Source organism: Borostomias antarcticus, assembly GCF_949987555.1.
Source record: "Borostomias antarcticus genome assembly, chromosome: 18".
Lineage (NCBI taxonomy): Eukaryota > Metazoa > Chordata > Actinopteri > Stomiiformes > Stomiidae > Borostomias > Borostomias antarcticus.
The window spans coordinates 14,270,780-14,289,579 of NC_140251.1; the positions used below are offsets into that span (position 1 = coordinate 14,270,780).

General features: G+C 49.3%; 1 protein-coding gene across 3 annotated transcripts in view; it reads right to left on the reverse strand.

Annotated features, from left to right (window-relative positions):
* Nucleotides 1–1,161: 1,161 nt before the first annotated feature.
* celf2 (cugbp, Elav-like family member 2) overlaps nucleotides 1,162–18,800 on the reverse strand; it is a 29,741-nt gene continuing 12,102 nt past the window's right edge. For 2 of the 3 annotated variants that reach the window (XM_084452988.1, XM_084452989.1), the window contains exons 3-14: nucleotides 16,897–16,979; nucleotides 14,864–14,912; nucleotides 11,986–12,120; nucleotides 10,842–10,921; nucleotides 9,455–9,616; nucleotides 9,286–9,352; nucleotides 8,708–8,836; nucleotides 8,170–8,295; nucleotides 7,698–7,874; nucleotides 6,621–6,764; nucleotides 5,892–6,065; nucleotides 1,162–4,414 (exon numbers count right to left, since the gene is read on the reverse strand). In XM_084452988.1, coding sequence (XP_084309114.1) covers nucleotides 5,938–6,065; nucleotides 6,621–6,764; nucleotides 7,698–7,874; nucleotides 8,170–8,295; nucleotides 8,708–8,836; nucleotides 9,286–9,352; nucleotides 9,455–9,616; nucleotides 10,842–10,921; nucleotides 11,986–12,120; nucleotides 14,864–14,912; nucleotides 16,897–16,979 — 1,280 coding nt within the window. In that variant the 3' untranslated portion in view covers nucleotides 1,162–4,414; nucleotides 5,892–5,937. The remainder of the gene's footprint in view (nucleotides 4,415–5,891; nucleotides 6,066–6,620; nucleotides 6,765–7,697; nucleotides 7,875–8,169; nucleotides 8,296–8,707; nucleotides 8,837–9,285; nucleotides 9,353–9,454; nucleotides 9,617–10,841; nucleotides 10,922–11,985; nucleotides 12,121–14,863; nucleotides 14,913–16,896; nucleotides 16,980–18,800) is intronic. The other variant, XM_084452990.1, reaches the window with a different exon arrangement.

An 18,800-nucleotide genomic window follows, 5' to 3' on the forward strand; every position in this document is an offset into this window, starting at 1 on the left:
GCTAGTTGATGCCTAATAATTTCGATTAATTACTTCTGCTTCAGATGAACTGCCAATATTGAGGTCCAGTCACACATCTGGGCTTGGTAGTACAGGTAGTCTACAGAAGCTTCATGTGTTTGAGGACAGAGCAGCATATGGTTCAGATTCCAACAGATGGTGGTCCAGAGGTGAGGAGACAGGGGCGATTGAGACAGAATGCTATGCTTTGTAGCCTACCTATGTACTATCAGTTAAGTCTAACTTCAATGCGGTCTACAGTATACAGTACCTTCAAATGGGTATTCACTCCACTAGGTGGTGACAAACGCTCTTTAACGAGTGAAAGGGAGGCATAATGCAGATATTCATAAGTTTTCTTTAAGGAGTGAAAGGGTGGCCTAGTGCAGATATTCATTCTCTTGTGCTCCTCAAAAGGCCTTGTGGAGACAATTCCATTACATAGGCGAGGTGATGCAAATGGAGGATCATTGTCCCATTGTACTTACATTGCTGCTCCTGTGATTCAGTTGCATGTGAAGGACATGGCCACCCTGGATAAGCAGTGGGAGGAATGTACCTACCAAGGCCTTGTTTAGACGTTCATGTAGGACTTTGATCCATCCAGGCTGATACAGAAGAACCACATTTATATCCCCCAAATCCACATTTAGTTAACATTAGAATGTTAATACCAAAACATTTCTAATTAGCAATATAAGTTGTAGCTTGAAAATAATAGGCAAACGGAAACACAATGGAGAGAAAGTTAGGGAGGACGACACGACACTGAGGGGGGTTTGTAAATGTATTTACAACACTGGACAAGCACTGGGACTACACAACACACAAAGACACATTCAATATTAGGGGAAATGGTTTAATTTTGGAGACAGAGGCAAAGAAACACACCACACATGAACAAACATTTACCAAAAAAACACTGACTCTTCCATCTACACACTTCGCTATGGGAAAACAAAGATCTACACAGGTAAAAGCAAAGCCCAAACTAAACAACAAATAAGTCATATCTATTAAACTAAGACACATCCACACAAGTTGTCTAAATCCCGATGGCCATTTAACCATGTGGACAGCACAATACTAACAAGAAACTTACCACGATTTAGAGGATCCCAACCCCCCCCCCCCAAAATATAATTGAATAACGAAGTGAGGAACATGTAGAGATCAAGTAAATGAAATCAAAATAAGATATTTTAGTGACAACTTACAACCAAAATTTCTTGACACCACCAAGAGGCCAAACTCAAGACCCAGTCAAGGCAAGGCCACATTGAGAGGCCAGACAATTTTTCCAATAGATTTTTTTCTTTAATTTCCAATATAAAAAGCTCCACTGGTACAAAATACATATGAACAACCAGTTGTAGAAATTGGAAAGCCTGTTTTTGTCATTTTGTTTTTTTCAAATCCCACCCAGTTCAAAAAGTTGTTAAACAGAAACTACTGTATGTTTACAGATCACATCAAGATGCACCGACTTTGGCTTTTCTCAAGACAACACAAACATCTATCAAATTATCTGTGGAACATGAACATAGTCATTACCAATTATAAGACAAGAAAATGATACAGAGGATAGAATTTTGACCAAGACAATATCTAGAGATGCAAAGCTACCACACAGTTTGTCAAATAGCACTTCAGAGTGAGAAAAGAAAGAGTGAGCGGTGACAGAGAAACTGAGAGAACGGTCTTTGTGAAGGAAGCCCCCGAAGTGAGTTTCTACCATGTGTAGGCATTGTGCTTTTATTCAGGTGTTTATGGTAACACTTTGCAACACACTTCAGAGTTAATATTCAGTACACCTGAATATTAACTAACATTTGATAAGTGTTGGGTGTCAATGTTGACCAACACTTACTGATGATAATAATCATATGGCACACACAGTTTTGGTTAATTGTTGTATGTTGGTTAATGTTGTAAAAAGGATATTTCTCTGATAAAGCACAATCACATAATATTTCATATTTTACTAAATGCATTGTCTGTGTATGTACTGCAAAGTGTTACCTCAACTTGCTCCACTCACTAAGAAGGTTTGGGTTGTTTATTGTATACATCTACATAGAAAAGGTTTGGGTTGTTTATTGTATACATCTACATAGAACTTGCCAATTTATTCAAATTCAGTACACGTCACATCTCACATACAGTATTTACCAATAAATCAACACACAGGGACACCATCAGCAAGAGAGCTTTCATGACACTGGCTTCAATATAATGAACAAGTAAAGACGACCATCTGCAGCGATCTAGTTTCTAAACCAAGGCCTAATAGTTTCTGCGTAGACAGCTTCTACACGTATATATGGCACTTTTAATATTGTATTGCATTTGGATATAAAACACACCACAAAAAGCACATGCTCACGTTAAAGTAAAACAAGTGGTACCTTACTAATCTGGGACAAATCACCCAAAACCTTACAAAAGTGAATATTTCTCATATGGGTGCTTAACTGTGACATCCCTCCATCCAGCTGAACCAAGCCAAAGTCAAAACTCCCTCAAGTACCCTCCCAAGTACCTTTTTGGGTGATGTATATATATAAAAAAAAAAAAGAAAAAAAAAGAATTTAGCATCCAACGGTTACAATTGTGCATTTTGTGTCTTAATTTCTAGCCTGTTGGAAAACCACACAAAGACCCTGAGTTGACAACTCTTCAGTGCCATCGGGTATGCATTCTTGGGGACATTTTCATTGAGAGGGATGTGAGGTTGTTGTAATGATTCGGGTCGTTTCATCTTCCTGAAAACATAATCCACCCCAATACAGATACACAAGTAAACCTGGAGCTGAAAATTGGAATGCTTTTGTAAACGAACACTGATTTAGCAGTGCGTACTGAGTGTGTTTCAAAACATAAGCATTTCTGAAAACGGTGATTATAATCTGCAAAGAATGTATGCGTTTCCTGTATAGATCTGCAAGCTGTGTGTGTTACATGCAAGTGATCTCACCTTCAGGGGCTCCCAAAACTACAGGTGCAGGAAAGTGTGCGTGTACACGAGGGAGAGTAGTTGGGCACCGTCACAAGAAAGAGTGTTATGAGAACTGAAAACACTGAGTTTGACACATGGGCACTTTTAACAACAAAAATACGTTGTCATCTATGTTGACAAACGTTGTAAATAATTATTTCAGTGAGGCATCCATACTAAAAACAAAAACATCCATTAATTAAATCATCAAGAAATTCACCAAAAAATTCAACAAGACGTACCTTAGGAATTTAACACTAAATTTAACTTCTTTTCGCGTAAAAAAAAAAGAAAAAGTCTATATTCCCCAAGATGAGACAATGACAAATCCAATAACTGGTGTCCCCAAAAAAAAATGTTTTCGCAGAGGTTAAAATAGTTAAAACTAATCCAGAAAGAAATTCTGACAAGTATGCATTTACATCGCTAGTAATGACAGGTTTTTTTTTCTTCTTTTTTTTTTTTTTAAAGGCTGTGTTGATCGAGCAAAGAAATTTTAGTCCTCTTTAAAAACGTGATACACTTAAGACCCCAACAAAGATGACATTACAACATAATCTACAAAAGAACCCACAGTTTGCCTGGGTTTCCATTACTTATCGTTAAACTTCTATAGATTCAATGGTATAAAATATAGGTAATCTAAGTGTGCATTTAAACCACAGATTGTCTATTTGTGAATCAGTTCTAAAAAAGTCGACTCATGTAGGTAGTCATTTCCCAAGACAGAACAAAGCTACCTCTTTTATTGTGCCATTAATATTTTGGAAAAGAAAAAGGTAAATACACTGTATATTTTCTTTAATGAAAAACCAAGATACGCTTTTTAAACAGCCTCGGTGAAAATCTTTACACTGCCTGCAAATTGTAAAAACCCATTACAGAGCACTGAGGGGTATTGAGATAATCAGACTTTCAAAAGTGTTTGAGAGTGGTCTATAGCATTTGTTTCAGAAGCCAACATATTGCTAATGGCACCAAGTAGCACAGCTGTGTGCCAATCCCTGTATACAACTTTCAAGTGAACTTTACTGAGAGAGAGGTAAAAAGAAAGCAACATAAACAAGCAAATTAAAAAATAAGAAAAATTATCCCACAGGCTTTAAAACAAGGTTTCTGCATTTGCTAGTAATAAAGAAAGTCTCTTAAATGAAATGAGCGCAGGTAAGATTTCACATTGATTTGCTTGACCTCCCTCCCACCCCTCACATTTTTATACAGAAAACAAACAAAAAAGGAATTTACATGCAAAACTCAGGTTGAGCTAAGGTCAGGGGTCAGTGGGTGTGGCCAGGTATTGGTCAGGCGAGCTTAGAGACAGATGGTGGGGATGATGAGGCCAGGAGTTTGGCTTGGCTTTCAACACCATGAGGACATGCTAGGCTAATGATGAGCAAACAGGCATGGAGATTTGTTCTATAAGGAAGAAAAACACAAAAGGAGAGAGGGAGAGAGAAAAGAGAGAGGGAGAGAGAGAGAAAGAGAGAGAGAGAGAGAGAGAGAGAGAGAGAGAGAGAAAGTTAGAGCCACAGCACAAGAACCTTTCAACCATGGAGGCACAACCAACAAAAACAACGCCAATCGACACATAAGGACAGTTGGGGTCCCCAACACAAAACAACACAAAGGTTTAGGGAAGTGACACCACCAGATGTATGGTAGACTAAAACAGGCACATAGACTGTATAGTGCATTCAGAAACTATCCAGACCCCTTCACTTTTTCCACATTTATGTTACAGCCTTTTTCTAAAATTGATTAAATAAAAAATTGTTCCTCGTCAGTCTACACACAATCCGAACAGGTTTTTAGACAGTTTTGTGGTTTCGGGACAAGCGTGTGAAAGTCCTCGAGTGGCCCAGCCCAGAGCCTGGGCTTGGACCCGATCAAACATCTTTGGAAAGGCCTGAAAATTGTTGTACAGCAACACCCCCCATCCAACCTAACAGAGCTTGAGAGGATCTGCAGACAAGAATGGGATAAATTCCGAAATACAGGTGTGCCGTCAAACCCCAAGAAGACTTGAGGCTGCAATCACTGCCAAAAGTGCCTCAACAAAGTACTAATGAAGAAAATGTCTGAATACTTGTGTTAATGTGATGTTGTTGTTTTTTTTTTACTACATTTGCAAACATTTATAAAAGCCTGTTTTTACGTTGTCATCATGGGGTATTGTGTGTACATTGTAGATTTTTTATTTATTTATTTTTTTAAATTTAATACATTTTAGAATAAGGCTGTAACATAAAATGTGGAAAAGGTGGGAAAAAGTGTCTGAATACTTTCTGAATGCAATGTACTTGGCAGCTAAAGAGATCCATCAGTAACCAGTCCCTTGTGGGAGACATGGAGGATGGATGGAATGATTGGAAGAAGTTGTTAGTAGTGAAACAGAGAGGTAAGCTCAGCTTGACATGAAAAGATGGAGAGAAAGACCGAGAATGAGAGATAGACAACAAAAAGACCAAAGTAAAGGGAGATAAGCTGAAAGCTAGAAGAGATCTTCACATATTAGGGAGTGACGGTGCGCGTGACGACCAAAGGCCAGAGGTCTGAGCCCTGATAGGGTGACCTATGACCTTCTCAATGACTGATCCTTAGTCAACCTGTCTACTTTGACACCTGGAGGCGATGAAATGGTATGGAGATTAAACACTGACGTTTGCGCCTCTTTCATACCAAACACCCCTTCCAACACTGGCTCCAGTGATGCTCATAAATAATCATATAAATTACACATTTAATACCACTCAAATCACATGTTGAAAACTGAAAAGCGAATGGGTGCAGTAAACATGGAAAGAAGGTGGTAACCGTTAAAAGAGTGGATGAGTGTCCCTCGCGCAGGTTAAGTGTCTCTGCGGTGGTGGCCTTGGCTCACGGGTGAACTTACCCTAGCAGTGCTAACATGGGAGCTGGGGGGGGCCCAGGGGCTCAGATCAGTAGGGTTTGCTGTCGTTCTTGGAGCGCTTCAGCTGCACTTTCAGCCTCTTCATGCCGATCTGGAAGCCGTTCATGGCCTGGATGGCGGCCTGCGCAGACACGGCGTTGTCGTAGCTGACAAACCCTGGGGAGTGAAAGGGAGAGGAGAGTTTTTACTAGGGATGTTAACAGTTAATCGACTATCGATTGATTGCTGATAAGAATTTACTATAGTAAGATTTGGATACTCGATTAATTGCTTTTTAATGGAACAGAACTTTTTTTTTGAACGAACGTTATCAATGGGAGTTGTGTGAAATGTAATCATGATTTAAGGTCTGACTGCACATGAGGACGTCACGCCATGTAGTGAAGGCTAATTGGGATGCCGGGAAATTTCAACGACACAACGGAAGACGAACAAAAAAAAAAATGAAGCGAGCAAAGCGCAGTCCAGCGCGGGACGTTCTTATCAATTAATCGACTATTGTTTGTTAAGGTTAATAGTTATCGGTTAATGAAATTCCTTCAAATTTGCAACCCTAGTTTTTACCAATCGCATTCACCAATATTCGACAAACTTGCACCATTTTTTGGTATGTCTCGCTATGCTAATGTAGTACTTAGCCAATGGAGAAGTAGGACATTGTGTCAAGTCAGCCATCTAGTTTTTTCAGTTTTGTCAGATTGGACTACGTACCGAAGCACTTGCTCAGATTGGTCTGTTTGTCGATGAAGACTTTGGCAGAAACCACATTTCCGAAAGGCATGAACATCTGCAGGACGTCCTGGTCCCCGAACTCCTGGGGGAGGTGGTAGATGAACAGGTTCCCACCCTCAGGTCCTGGTGGAGAGGGCAGAGAACACTTCAAATCGATGGAAAGGAACACGGGAGGTACTAATGCTGCTCCTTGAGCCTGTGGTCTAAAAGCCTAGTTCATACTTCATGAGACGAGCTATGACTCAAGTCTCAAGGCTCTCGGTTGCCATGGAATGGAATCCCTGGTTTCCATGGCATCCATGGGCCATAGCTCGTCTTAAGTATAATTAAGCAATTGACCACGAGAGGCAGTGGGTTACAGGGGATTTTACCACAGCTACGGGGCGTTGTTAGGCCCGACGCGATAACGGAGGGCCTAAAACCCCCGTAGCTGTGGTAAAATCCCCTGTAACCCACTGCCTCGAGTGGTCAATTGCTTTTCTACAACGGTTACTACATATATATATATTCACAAAAAACACTCAGTAGTAACATTCAATCATTTATTTACTGATCATTCTTATAATTTTAGTATTTACAAAATCTTCCGCGATAGGCTTTAGTTCTGAATTAAATGGTTGCCAGGCAACATAGGCTATCTCGCCTATTTGAGTTGGCCTTGTTTGCATAAACCATAAGGCATAATTCGGGTGGTTCACGTTTATTTGAATATTTCCAGCCATGGTGCAGTTATTAAAACAGTTCTCCAGAGCACTCGTTTTTGCTGGTAGGGGAAGTGTTGGGAGTCGGACTGATGAGTGCGTTTTTGTAATAGGATACGAAAAAGGTGAGGTTGCTGCGAGTGGTTGCTACGCAAAGCATAGCCTACCGCTTGATCTTATGAGATTGACGGCGCATTAATACTAATTGTTATGCGGTCGCAGCAGTGGGTTACAGAGTATTTTACCACTGCTGCTAGCCAATCAGAATCAAGTATCCAAACTCTCCGTTGTAGAAACGAGGTTTAACCGTCAGCGTGTGTGTGCGTGTGTGTGTGTGTGCGTTTGCCAGACTGACCCTCCTTCTGGCTCCCGGCGGCGCTCTGCTGCAGCAGGGACTGGCTGTAGAGGGAGGGGAGGGCGGAGGCCGTGTACTGCTGCATCCCTGAGTAGGCCTGGGTCAGGGCGTCCATGGAGCTGGCCGCCGAGCCGTTGGCCATGGAGGCTCCCAGGCCCCCGTTCAAGGCTGCCATACCTGACCACAGCAGAGGAGGGAGGAGTCTCAAAAACCTGACACGCCTCTTTAGACATCGGTGTGATTCACCAATACTGCAAGGACGTACTGTGCGCATATGAAAATTCATAGTAATGTTGAATGTCAAGGTCAAAGATATATATATATTATTTTTTTTTGGGGGGGGGGGTCACATTGAGATTAAAAATCTCTTTTACAAGAGGGTCCTGGCCAAGACATGGCCAAAGATATGAAGTAGATGTTCTTCTCATATTAGCATGCTAGCTAAGGAGCCGTTCTGGAGGAGGGTGCTCACCGCTGACGGAGCCGGTGAGGGCGCTGAGGTTGCCGAGGCCCATGGAGGCCCCAGTGAGGCTCTGCAGGGTGCCCAGGGAGGCCAGGGTGTTCATGGCAGCGCCTGCACTATGGCCCGCTGTGCCAGCTGACGGACACACACACGGACACACACACGGACACACACACGGACACACACACACAGACACAAATAGGTTACTACTGTGTACCCTGAGCAGCATTGGACCTGGACACAAAAATCAATATGGAGACGCAGTAATAAGGCAGGAAGAAAAGCACGTCGTAGCCGATGCCGTTCAACCGAGATGAATGAAGGAAAGCGGTATTTACACAGACCAGAGAGAGGGATGAATGGAGGGACTTGAAATCCATACGGATGATTAACTCTCATAAAAGTAAATGAGGGATGACACAGCTGGCTGTTAAGCAAACGCTGGGTGATGGGTGGGTGGGTGGTTTGAGGAGTGATAAGGGTGGGTGGTGTGGGGGAGTGGGGGGACGTCAGCCAGGCTGTTACGGGCGCCGGACAGCTAAATTACCTGGACCGGCCAGCGCTGCTAGGACTCCTCCATTGGCTGACAGGGAGGAGGAGGGGGTGCCCGAGCTGTGGACTGCAGCCGCAGCCGCCGCTAACGTGGCCAGGTTCTGCAGCTGCAGCGGGTTCACACCTGGGGGGCAGGACCAGCAGAGAGACCTGTATCAGCTGGGGGCCACGGGGCGGGGGGTTCTAGAAACACCGGGGACTGGGGCCTCATGCAAAGTGAATGCTGATGTTCATTGCATCAATTCACATTAAATCAATTACAATGTTGTTTTCGGTCCATTTCGTCCTCGTCGTTCACTCACAAGGGTAGTGTGGATGCACTGGGAATGGCTGGATTAATGTGTTTGTCTCGAGCCGACTGTGTCCGTCCCTCAGTATAGCAGCACTGACTAATGTACTGATGATCTAATTAAACGGTGAGGGGATCCTAGTGCTGGTGAAACTATGTGGCCGTGGAGCCGAGTCAGAAGGCTGTTGACATGCAGAGTGCCAGTTTATCCGTGTGTGTGTGTGGGGGCGGGGCTTAGATGGGCGGAGTCGGGAGCGGGGGTTGGATAGACAGTAGTGACTCACCTCCTAGCCCCCTCTGAAGGCTGCTAAAGCTACCCTGGTTACTGGTAGACGTCGCCTGCTGGAGCAACTGTTGAAAAGGAGAGAAATCCTCAGTTCAAAGAACAAGAAAAAAAAAAACATTTTCCTTTCAAACGTTTGTGTGTTTCCCAAAGCGCATTCTTTCACTTACGGCCAGGTACTGAGGCGTGAGGGCGCCCAGCCCTGCCAGGTTTCCCCAGGTGGAGGCGCTGTTAAGCTGCTGCATCTGCTGGGTGAGCTGCTGCTGCAGACGCCGCTGCTCCTTGTCCCTCTGCGTGTCTGCGAACTTCACCACCATGGGCGAGGTACAGCCCTGCGGGCAGGGGGGGGGGCGGATTAGACACTCACAATGTTCACATGTCCTCGGCATCACTAATGTATGGGAAGCACTCTTTGCAAGGGCCCTTTTGGGAGCAGCCTTCGCCCCTCTTTGCCGATGGGGAATACTCTACAGATCTCCCGGTGTTGCATTCGCATCCAGGCTAACATACACACAGGATGCTGTCATGCAGGACTAAAAGCCAGGCCACATTCCACACCAGGGAACGAGTAAATACTGTAATAGTGACACTAACACCAGGAGGACTTAAAGAGTCCACATACAGGCAGACGGAGAGATGGAGACGATAACAGTGACACCCAAACGAGGACAACTCAGGTCGGCAGATGTAAAAAACCAGATAAGACATTTAACAACAAGGGGTGGGGTGGGGGGGGGGGGGGGCAACGGTGGTTGCTGCCCACCCGCCGGACTGACCGGCCAACACAGCTGGATTACCCAGCGACATGAACAGACAGGACGGACATGCGTCGAGTGTAGCGAGTTAAGAGCCAGACAGGGACCAGGCTTGACAGGGAAAATGGCCGCCAACACCCGCAGCAGCTCCCATGGCATCAGACAGGGGGGGGGGGATTGGGGGTTGGAGGGGGAAAAAAGGGTGCCACTACTACTGGGGCCTAGGCTTTTATCTGGGAGCCTCCCACAGAGTCGATTCACTTCCTAATTAGACTTGCTTGGACGCTTCACTGGGGAGCCTCTGACCTACTCGCTGTCACATTACCGCTGCTCCACTTCTACAGGACTCCAGGCTGACTAGGACTCAGACCCAGTTCGGGAGGAACCTGCTAGGAAACGAGCTAAGGTAGAGAGAGCATCTTACTTAGCTCGCCAAGACACATCAAATGGAGCCGTCTCTCCACTCTCCATTCTACCAGGTAAACATTAGTGAATACTTTATTGGAGCTTTTAGGCAAATCTCTAATCAATATTGAGCAAGGTATAAAATGATTCACCGACGAATCCTCAATACACTTTCTAATTTAAGCTGCTTAAAGCCAGGTTAATGTCCCATTCGTTTGGCTACACTTGTTTTGACTGAAAGTGATTAGATATCTAGTCGAGTGGCTTCGCAGAATGACTCATGCTCTGTGACAATGGAAGTCTTGTGCTCCTGAGATTCTCCATCTTTTCAACACAAGGAGGCAGCAGAACGCACAGAGGGTGGGGGGTGGGGTGTGGTACAGTAGGGGTACAGTACCTCCATAGTCTGAGAGTGATGCATGGTTTTGATTGCATTCTGTGCCATAGCCCTGGTAGAAAATGTGACAAACGCACAGCCTGTAGGGGGGAGGGGGGACAATAGGAGAGGGGAGAGGAGGAGGAGGAGGAGGAGGAGAAGGGACAAAGAAGAAACAAAACAAGACAAAAAGGTTTGGACAACTCGTTATGAACCCCAAAAAACACATTGTACAGAGAACGGCACTCCAAGCACACACAGAACCGCTCTCACTGGTTAGCACATGGAGAAAGAAACACAACGAGGAGAACAGTCACAACAATCACATGAGCACAGTAACAATGACCCACAGATTCTATTAGGACCCCCAGAAGATGCTCTGCTAGGTGAGGTGACTGACAGACTGGGTGGGCAGGTGAATGTGTTTGTACACGCAACATACACACAAACAATGTACACATCGAAAGGCTATGGGTGGAAATAAAGTGAACTGAACTCAAATTGTGCACACGCTTGGGGTTAGGCGTCAGATCTTCCACATGGAAGAGCCAGTGAGACTACATGCTAAGGTAACACAGATTGTCGTCGTCGCGTGGCACCGTTATTAAAGGCTGCGCTGGCGGGGAGAGCTCCGTCGCTGGGTGCTAGCGTTAGCACGCGTCGACGAGGCTCGGGGCGCGGTGGTTATGGCGTCTTATGCGGCACGGATGGGGGGAGTTGCGGCAGCCTTTGTGGAGCGTGGCTGGTGGTGGTGACGGAAGGGGGGGGGGGGGGGGGGGGGGTGGGTACAGGGGAGAGGAACAGCGCTGCTGCCTCTGTCTGCCAGCTGAGCCCACACAACGCCAGCAGCCAGGGGTTGCCAGGGCGACGGCCCATTGTTCTGGGCGGCGAGCGGAGGCCCCCCCCACCCCCACACAACCCCCACCCAACCCCCTGCTCGGTAGGAGGTGAGTGTGACGCAAGGAGACTCATGTGGGGGTGGAATGGAGAGTGGGCACCAATTGAGGTTGAATAGCACTAGAATATGGAAGGGGGGGGGTTGACATAACCGTATGTGGTAGGTGGTGTGTTCAAGTTTCATCAGAATGTGTGGTGGGATAATGAGCGCATGGAGAGCGGTGGTGGAGTGGTGCATTGTGGGGGATACGGGGGAGGGAGGACGCACCTCTGCTCAGGCCGTCTGGTCCCCGGAGGATTCGGCACTCCTCGATCTGTCCGAACGCCGAGAACATCATCCTGACCTCGTTCTCCCCGTACTTCTTTGAGACCATTCCGATGAAGAGCTTTCTGTCCTCCACAGCTGGATGGGGAGGAAGGGTGTGAGAACACTTGAGTGGCACAAGAGCTATGTGAGCCAAAGCGAAACCCTCCGCCTCTCTTTTTCCAGTTCAATCTCTCACCTCTCCGCGGTGTCACTTTCCCTCCTCTCACTCAAGCTGTCAAGTCGTCTCCGTCGCTCCCCAATCTCAGTCTCCCCCCCTCCCTCAGTCTCCCCCCTCCCTCAGTCTCCCCCCCTCCCTCAGTCTCCCCCTCCCTCAGTCTCCCCCCTCCCTCAGTCTCCCCCCCTCCCTCAGTCTCCCTCCCTCCCTCAGTCTCCCTCCTCCCCCTCCCTCCTCCCCCTCCCTCCGTCTCCCCCCTCCCTCCGTCTCCCCTCCCTCCGTCTCCCCCCCTCCCTCAGTCTCCCCCTCCCTCAGTCTCCCCTCCCTCAGTCTCCCCCTCCCTCAGTCTCCCCCTCCCTCAGTCTCCCCCCTCCCTCAGTCTCCCCCTCCTCAGTCTCCCCTCCCTCAGTCTCCCCCTCCCTCAGTCTCCCCCTCCCTCAGTCTCCCCCCTCCCTCAGTCTCCCTCCTCCCCTCCCTCCGTCTCCCCCCTCCCTCCGTCTCCCCCTCCCTCCGTCTCCCCCCCTCCCTCAGTCTCCCCCTCCCTCAGTCTCCCCCTCCCTCAGTCTCCCCCTCCCCCTCCCTCAGTCTCCCCCCCTCCCTCCGTCTCCCCCCTCCCTCAGTCTCCCCCTCCCTCAGTCTCCCCCTCCCTCAGTCTCCCCCCTCCCTCAGTCTCCCCCCCTCCCTCCGTCTCCCCCTCCCTCCGTCTCCCCCCCTCCCTCAGTCTCCCCCTCCCTCAGTCTCTCCCCCTCCCTCAGTCTCTCCCCCTCCCTCCGTTTCCCCCTCCCTCCGTCTCCCCCCCTCCCTCCGTCTCCCCCTCCCTCCGTCTCCCCCCTCCCTCCGTCTCCCCCCCTCCCTCAGTCTCCCCCCCTCCCTCAGTCTCCCCCTCCCCCTCCCTCAGTCTCCCCCTCCCCCTCCCTCAGTCTCCCCCTCCCTCAGTCTCCCCCTCCCCCTCCCTCAGTCTCCCCCTCCCTCAGTCTCCCCCTCCCCCTCCCTCAGTCTCCCCCTCCCTCAGTCTCCCCCCTCCCTCAGTCTCCCCCTCCCTCAGTCTCCCCCCCTCCCTCAGTCTCCCCCCTCCCTCAGTCTCCCCCTCCCTCCGTCTCCCCCCCTCCCTCCGTCTCCCCCCTCCCTCCGTCTCCCCCCTCCCTCCGTCTCCCCCCCTCCCTCAGTCTCCCCCCTCCCTCAGTCTCCCCCCTCCCTCAGTCTCCCCCCTCCCTCAGTCTCCCCCCTCCCTCAGTCTCCCCCTCCCTCAGTCTCCCCCCCTCCCTCCGTCTCCCCCCTCCCTCCGTCTCCCCCTCCCTCAGTCTCCCCCCTCCCTCAGTCTCCCCCTCCCTCAGTCTCCCCCCCCTCCCTCAGTCTCCCCCCCCTCCCTCAGTCTCCCCCCCCTCCCTCAGTCTCCCCCCCCCTCCCTCAGTATCTCCCTCCCTGAACAGATGAGTCCTTTATCATCCACTTACGGCCTTCGCCAGATCCTCTCTACCTGCTCTCCTCCTCCCCTTTTCGCCTTCTAAAGCCGTTAATCTCCCCAACCCCTGACACCTAGGGCTAACACCTCCCAGGGCCCAGGGGTAACACACCTCCCAGGGCCCAGGGGTAACACACCTCCCAGGGCCCAGGGGTAACACACCTCCCAGGGCCCAGGGGTAACACACCTCCCAGGGCCCAGGGGTAACACACCTCCCAGGGCCCAGGGGTAACACACCTCCCAGGGCCCAGGGGTAACACCTCCCAGGGGTAACACACATCCCAGGGCCCAGGGGTAACACACCTCCCAGGGGTAACACACCTCCCAGGGCCCAGGGGTAACACACCTCCCAGGGGTAACACACATCCCATGGCCCAGGGGTAACACATCCCTGGGCCCTACGTCCACAATTTTCAACCGGAAAACTAAAAGTACAATAACGCAACCAATGACGAAGACCCACCGCAAATTTGACAAACAGGGCTATGACAAAGGACGTCAGAAGCAGAGAGAATACTGTATGCTAGAGTGAAACAATAGAGACAAAACATTCCCTGTTGAAGGACAATAAACTAACCAATCTCTCAGTACTCTTCCGCCGTTGAACACGTGAACGCATGATACAGTTTTTTTGCTTCCCTCTGGAATATGTAGGGGTGGGACGTCTGCCCACCTCCCTTGTTCTCTGTAAAGCGCATTGTGTTGCCTCTGGGTATGAAATGCGCTATACAAAGAAAGCTTTGATTGATTGATTTATTGATTGGTGAAGCATCTTTTCAACAAGACATTGTAAGCTATTCTATAGGTGGGAAACTGGACCAAAACTGTCAGTATACTATCAAAACATATACTATCAAAACACCATCAAACCCCAAAACCACATTCAAAACGTCTACCTAATCTGCTGTGCCCAGGGAGGGGCTCTGTGCTACAGCCCATGTTGCCCAATAGGTCAACAAGGTCTTGCAAACACCATATATATATTTTGTGTATTACTGCACACTTCCAGGGCCCAGTGCCCTCATGGCTATCAGCTAGCAGCTCAAATAATCCCCATTGGTCTCAGGTGTAAAGCCACCCTTTCTGAGGAAATCCATCGTAGTCTTCAGCAGTGTCCGCGTCTGCCCCCTCCCCCCCCCCCCCCCCCAACACGTTTACACACACACTCCGCGTCTTTACCGATCTGTAACTACGTCACTCACCGTTCGTTTTCTCGCTGTCGGCGGGCTTCATCTGGATGGGATGATGCATCTGGAAACCAGGACAGAGGCATGGTTAACATCAGGCCCGTCATCGCTAGGTTCGCCCCAGACACACATTATCACAAGTCAACATCCCAGGTGCTTGGCTGGCTTCTCTCTCTCTCTCTGCTGCTGGCTCTCGTCACACCGCCATTCCTCAACCCTCGAAAACAGCTCCCTCTCCATCGCCCTCCCTTCTTTCTAGGGCTGGGTATCGATTCGAATTTCAAGAATCGATTCGATTCCGATTCACAAGGTTCAGAATCGATTATCACGATTCAAATCGATTCAATGTTGATTTGGTTAGTGTTACTAAAACCTGTTTTTTTGAGCTGTAACCTTAATTACATGACTGCCAAGGTATGCAACACATCAATACTAGGGCTGGGTATCGATACTGATTTCCAAAAATGAATGAATGAATGAATCATTGAATTAATTAATGAACTATTCATTCCTTAATTTATTCATTAAATAAAAGATCGATTTTGAGATTCATGAATCGATTCAGAATCGATTTTTTTAAACTCAGCCCTACTTCTCCCTCATCGGCCCCCTCTTGATCAGGTCTGGCTCCTGCCTCACACTATAGCAGGGTCCACTGGCTAGAATGGAGTCTGAAATCCTCTTCAGATCCAATTTCACTCCCCTTTCCTGGGACGAGAGCAGTACGGTCTTCTGATTGCAGATATTGATTCTCCCTGTCAACCCCCCTCAAACCCTCCGGCATCCCATTTCACATGAACACAGATACACACACACGGCCGCGCCTGCTTTTCAACGCATGCAGGCCTCTGAGGGTGTTGAGATATAGTGCTTCATGTCCACTGACACACACCAGATTAGTCTGGACAGAGCAAGGAGGGGCAGAGCTACAGCCTGACCAGGACCAACCAGAAAATCCCATCTGATTTAGTGACATATTCTCTGCCTGCAGGTCATTTCCCCCCCGACACTTCCTCTAGATCCGTTAATACAGGAAGAGGAGGATGCAGGGCCTTCTGGATTAGCCATCCACACCCAACGTAGAAGAGAGAGGAAACAAGAAACGCATAAAACCGAGTGTGGGGCGAGGCCGCAGTTATGAAACGGCGTTTTTCTGAGAGGGACCGAGAGAAACGGACAGATGGCCGGCTCTGTGTGGGGACCGACGTCACCGGCGCGGGGAGGGAGAGACACAGTCATGTGGGGAGAGAGAGAGAGAGAGAGAGAGAGAGAGAGAGAGAGAGAGCGGCAGGCGACCCGAGTCTCTCCACTGACGACGCGCCCGCTGACCCGTGGTCAACGCCAGCATAGCAGCATGACCGGGCGAGGCTGGCGGGCAGCTGTCGACAGACACTTGGTATAAGCCGGCCAGCTTATCGATGGTCTTCAGAGGTATAGTCCAGTGTATGTTTGCCGGGGCTATCATTTTAATTGGAAACAGGTTGTTTGGTATTGATTCAATTGATTGTAAGGAGTTATTCGGAGCAGGCCATGGGGCAGGGAGGCGGTGTTGTCGAGGTTTAACGAGCAATTGCACTTGTTCCAGTCGACTGAGCTTTAATCTCTCTGATGAATCGGGCGTGGAATTAGGAGACCCTCTCTCTGACACACCCACAGCATTGTTAGGAGCCACAGCCAAGCTCTCCTCCTCTTCCCAACTGGGAAAAAATAAAAAATGTTGATGCGCAGCCATCCATGATTCATGAGGACAAGCATGAATAATTTGTGCCGCTTCACAGCGGTTGGTCCCGTGGCTCCTCCCATCCAGCAGCCTAGTGTGCACCTGACCCCGTCTCGGCCTATCCCGTCTCCTGGTCATGGATGTGTGGTTACTAACTCCACGGCGCAGGGTTCAAGTCACTCAGCACTGGTGGCGTTGGAAACGAGGGGTATGGAGACTGCTAACGCCCGGTCCAGAGTAGCACGGGGGGTGTGATGGTTCTAGGGTTATGGCTCTAGCAGTTAAAGGCAGACAAGCAGAACTGCTGTTGCTGCTGCTTCTTACTCACCCCACTTAAGGTCTTTATGTTGTGCAGTGCATTCTGGGCCTCCAGTGCGGCTTTTCGTGTATAAAATGTTACAAAACAGCATCCTGCAGAAACAAAAGAGAAGAGAGGGAGGAAGGAAATTAGATACAAGACATTTTCAGAAAGAGGAACAACAAAATGCTACACCATACAAGGAGGGGAGAAATGGGTGACAGGTTGTAGGCCTGGCCTACTGCGCGTCACGTCTGGAACATGTGACGTGTTATTCTTAGCGGCGGGCGCGAGCCGAGGCGGCGCACGCCACGGAGCACGAGCAGTGGCGCTGGGAGGAGATAACGAGCTGGCTGAGGGGGGCCGTGGATGACAGCCCTGCTACGGACCGATCAGGAGGAGGGAGAGAGGGAGAGGGAGAGGGAGAGGGAGAGGGAGAGGGAGAGGGAGAGGGAGAGGGAGAGGGAGAGGGAGAGGGAGAGAGGGAGAGAGGGAGGGAGAGGGAGGGAGAGAGAGAGAATGAGAGAGAGAGAGGAAGGAGAGAGGGAGGGAGAGAGGGAGTGGGGGAGAGAGGGAGAGAGAGAGCGAGAGAGAGAGAGAGAGAGAGAGAGAGAGCGAGCGAGCGAGAGAGAGAGGAGAGAGAGAGAGAGAGAGAGAGAAGGAGAGAGAGAGAGAGAGAGAGAGAGAGAGAGAGAGAGAGAGAGAGAGAGAGAGAGAGGAGGGGAGAGAGGGAGAGGGCCCGGGCTGTCAGATCCCTCTGTGTGTGCTTGGGAGGTCAGAGGTCAGGTCCATCCGTGTGTGCTGGGCTGGTCAGGGCACCGCGCCCACGCGACCAGAGTGAACGGCTCCCAATTACATAAGCACAAACAGCCTCCGCAACACACACGCGTGCACGCGCACGCAGTCACAGACGGAAAACAAGAATGGTACAGAAGAGAGGGAGAGGGAGAGAGAGAGAGAGAGAGAGAGAGAGAGGAGAGGGAACAGGCAGGAAGGGGAAGATGTGGGGGAGGGGGAGAGGAGAGAGAGAGAAAAAAGCTCATCCTTCCGTCCCAGCAGACCGCCAATGGCGTTCCAGCCTGTCAGTTTGGCTGGGCTGGGGAAGTGGAGCACTGCAGTCTCTCTGACCTACATAGTGTGTATTATGCTGTTACTGGAGCTCCCAGGCCGTGGGGCGAGCTGCTGAACTCTAATATGCATCCAGCTCCTCTGCTCTCGTCCCCCCCCCCCCCCCCTCTCCTCCTCCTCCTCCCCCCCCCCCCTCTCCTCCTCCTCCTCCTCCTCCTCCTCCTCCTCTCCGAGCACTCTCCCATTCCACCATTTAGCCCATCCTCACTTTACAGTAAACAATCAATCCGGGAGAAAGCGCCATGTTAATCATATGATTTATTTTTTATTTTTATATAACTCGCAGTCAATGTGACAAACAAAACAAATCAATTAAAATATAAATCTGACAGTTTTGCAACAGATAACGTTATGGGCAGTGTTGCAAAACAAACACACCAAAATGGAAGTGGGATTAAAGTGATTGCAATGGATGAGTCAAACAAAAGCAAGATGGATGTCCTAAGAAGGAGCACGTGAGAGGCCGTCTGATCCGGTGTTCAAACAGGGAGGGGGCCAGAGGGCGGAACACAGCCTCGCTTTGATATGGCTCCCTAGCTCTCCCAGCAGGGGTAGAGCTACTGGTCCACTGCCCCAGGCCGCCGCGGCGGGGGGGGGGGGGGTGGTGTCGAGGGGAAGGATAAAAAAAGAGGACAAGCTGAGAGAGGAGCAGAGCCAAGGAGAGGGGGAGGAGAGGCAAGCAGAGAGGAGTGGAGCCAGGGAGAGATGAGTAGGGCCAAGAGGAAAGGGAAGAGAGTCTCCCGCTCAAAATGGATTCACCTCACAGGCTGGCTGAGCCAAAGGGCTGTTGTGATCAGGCCAGATTA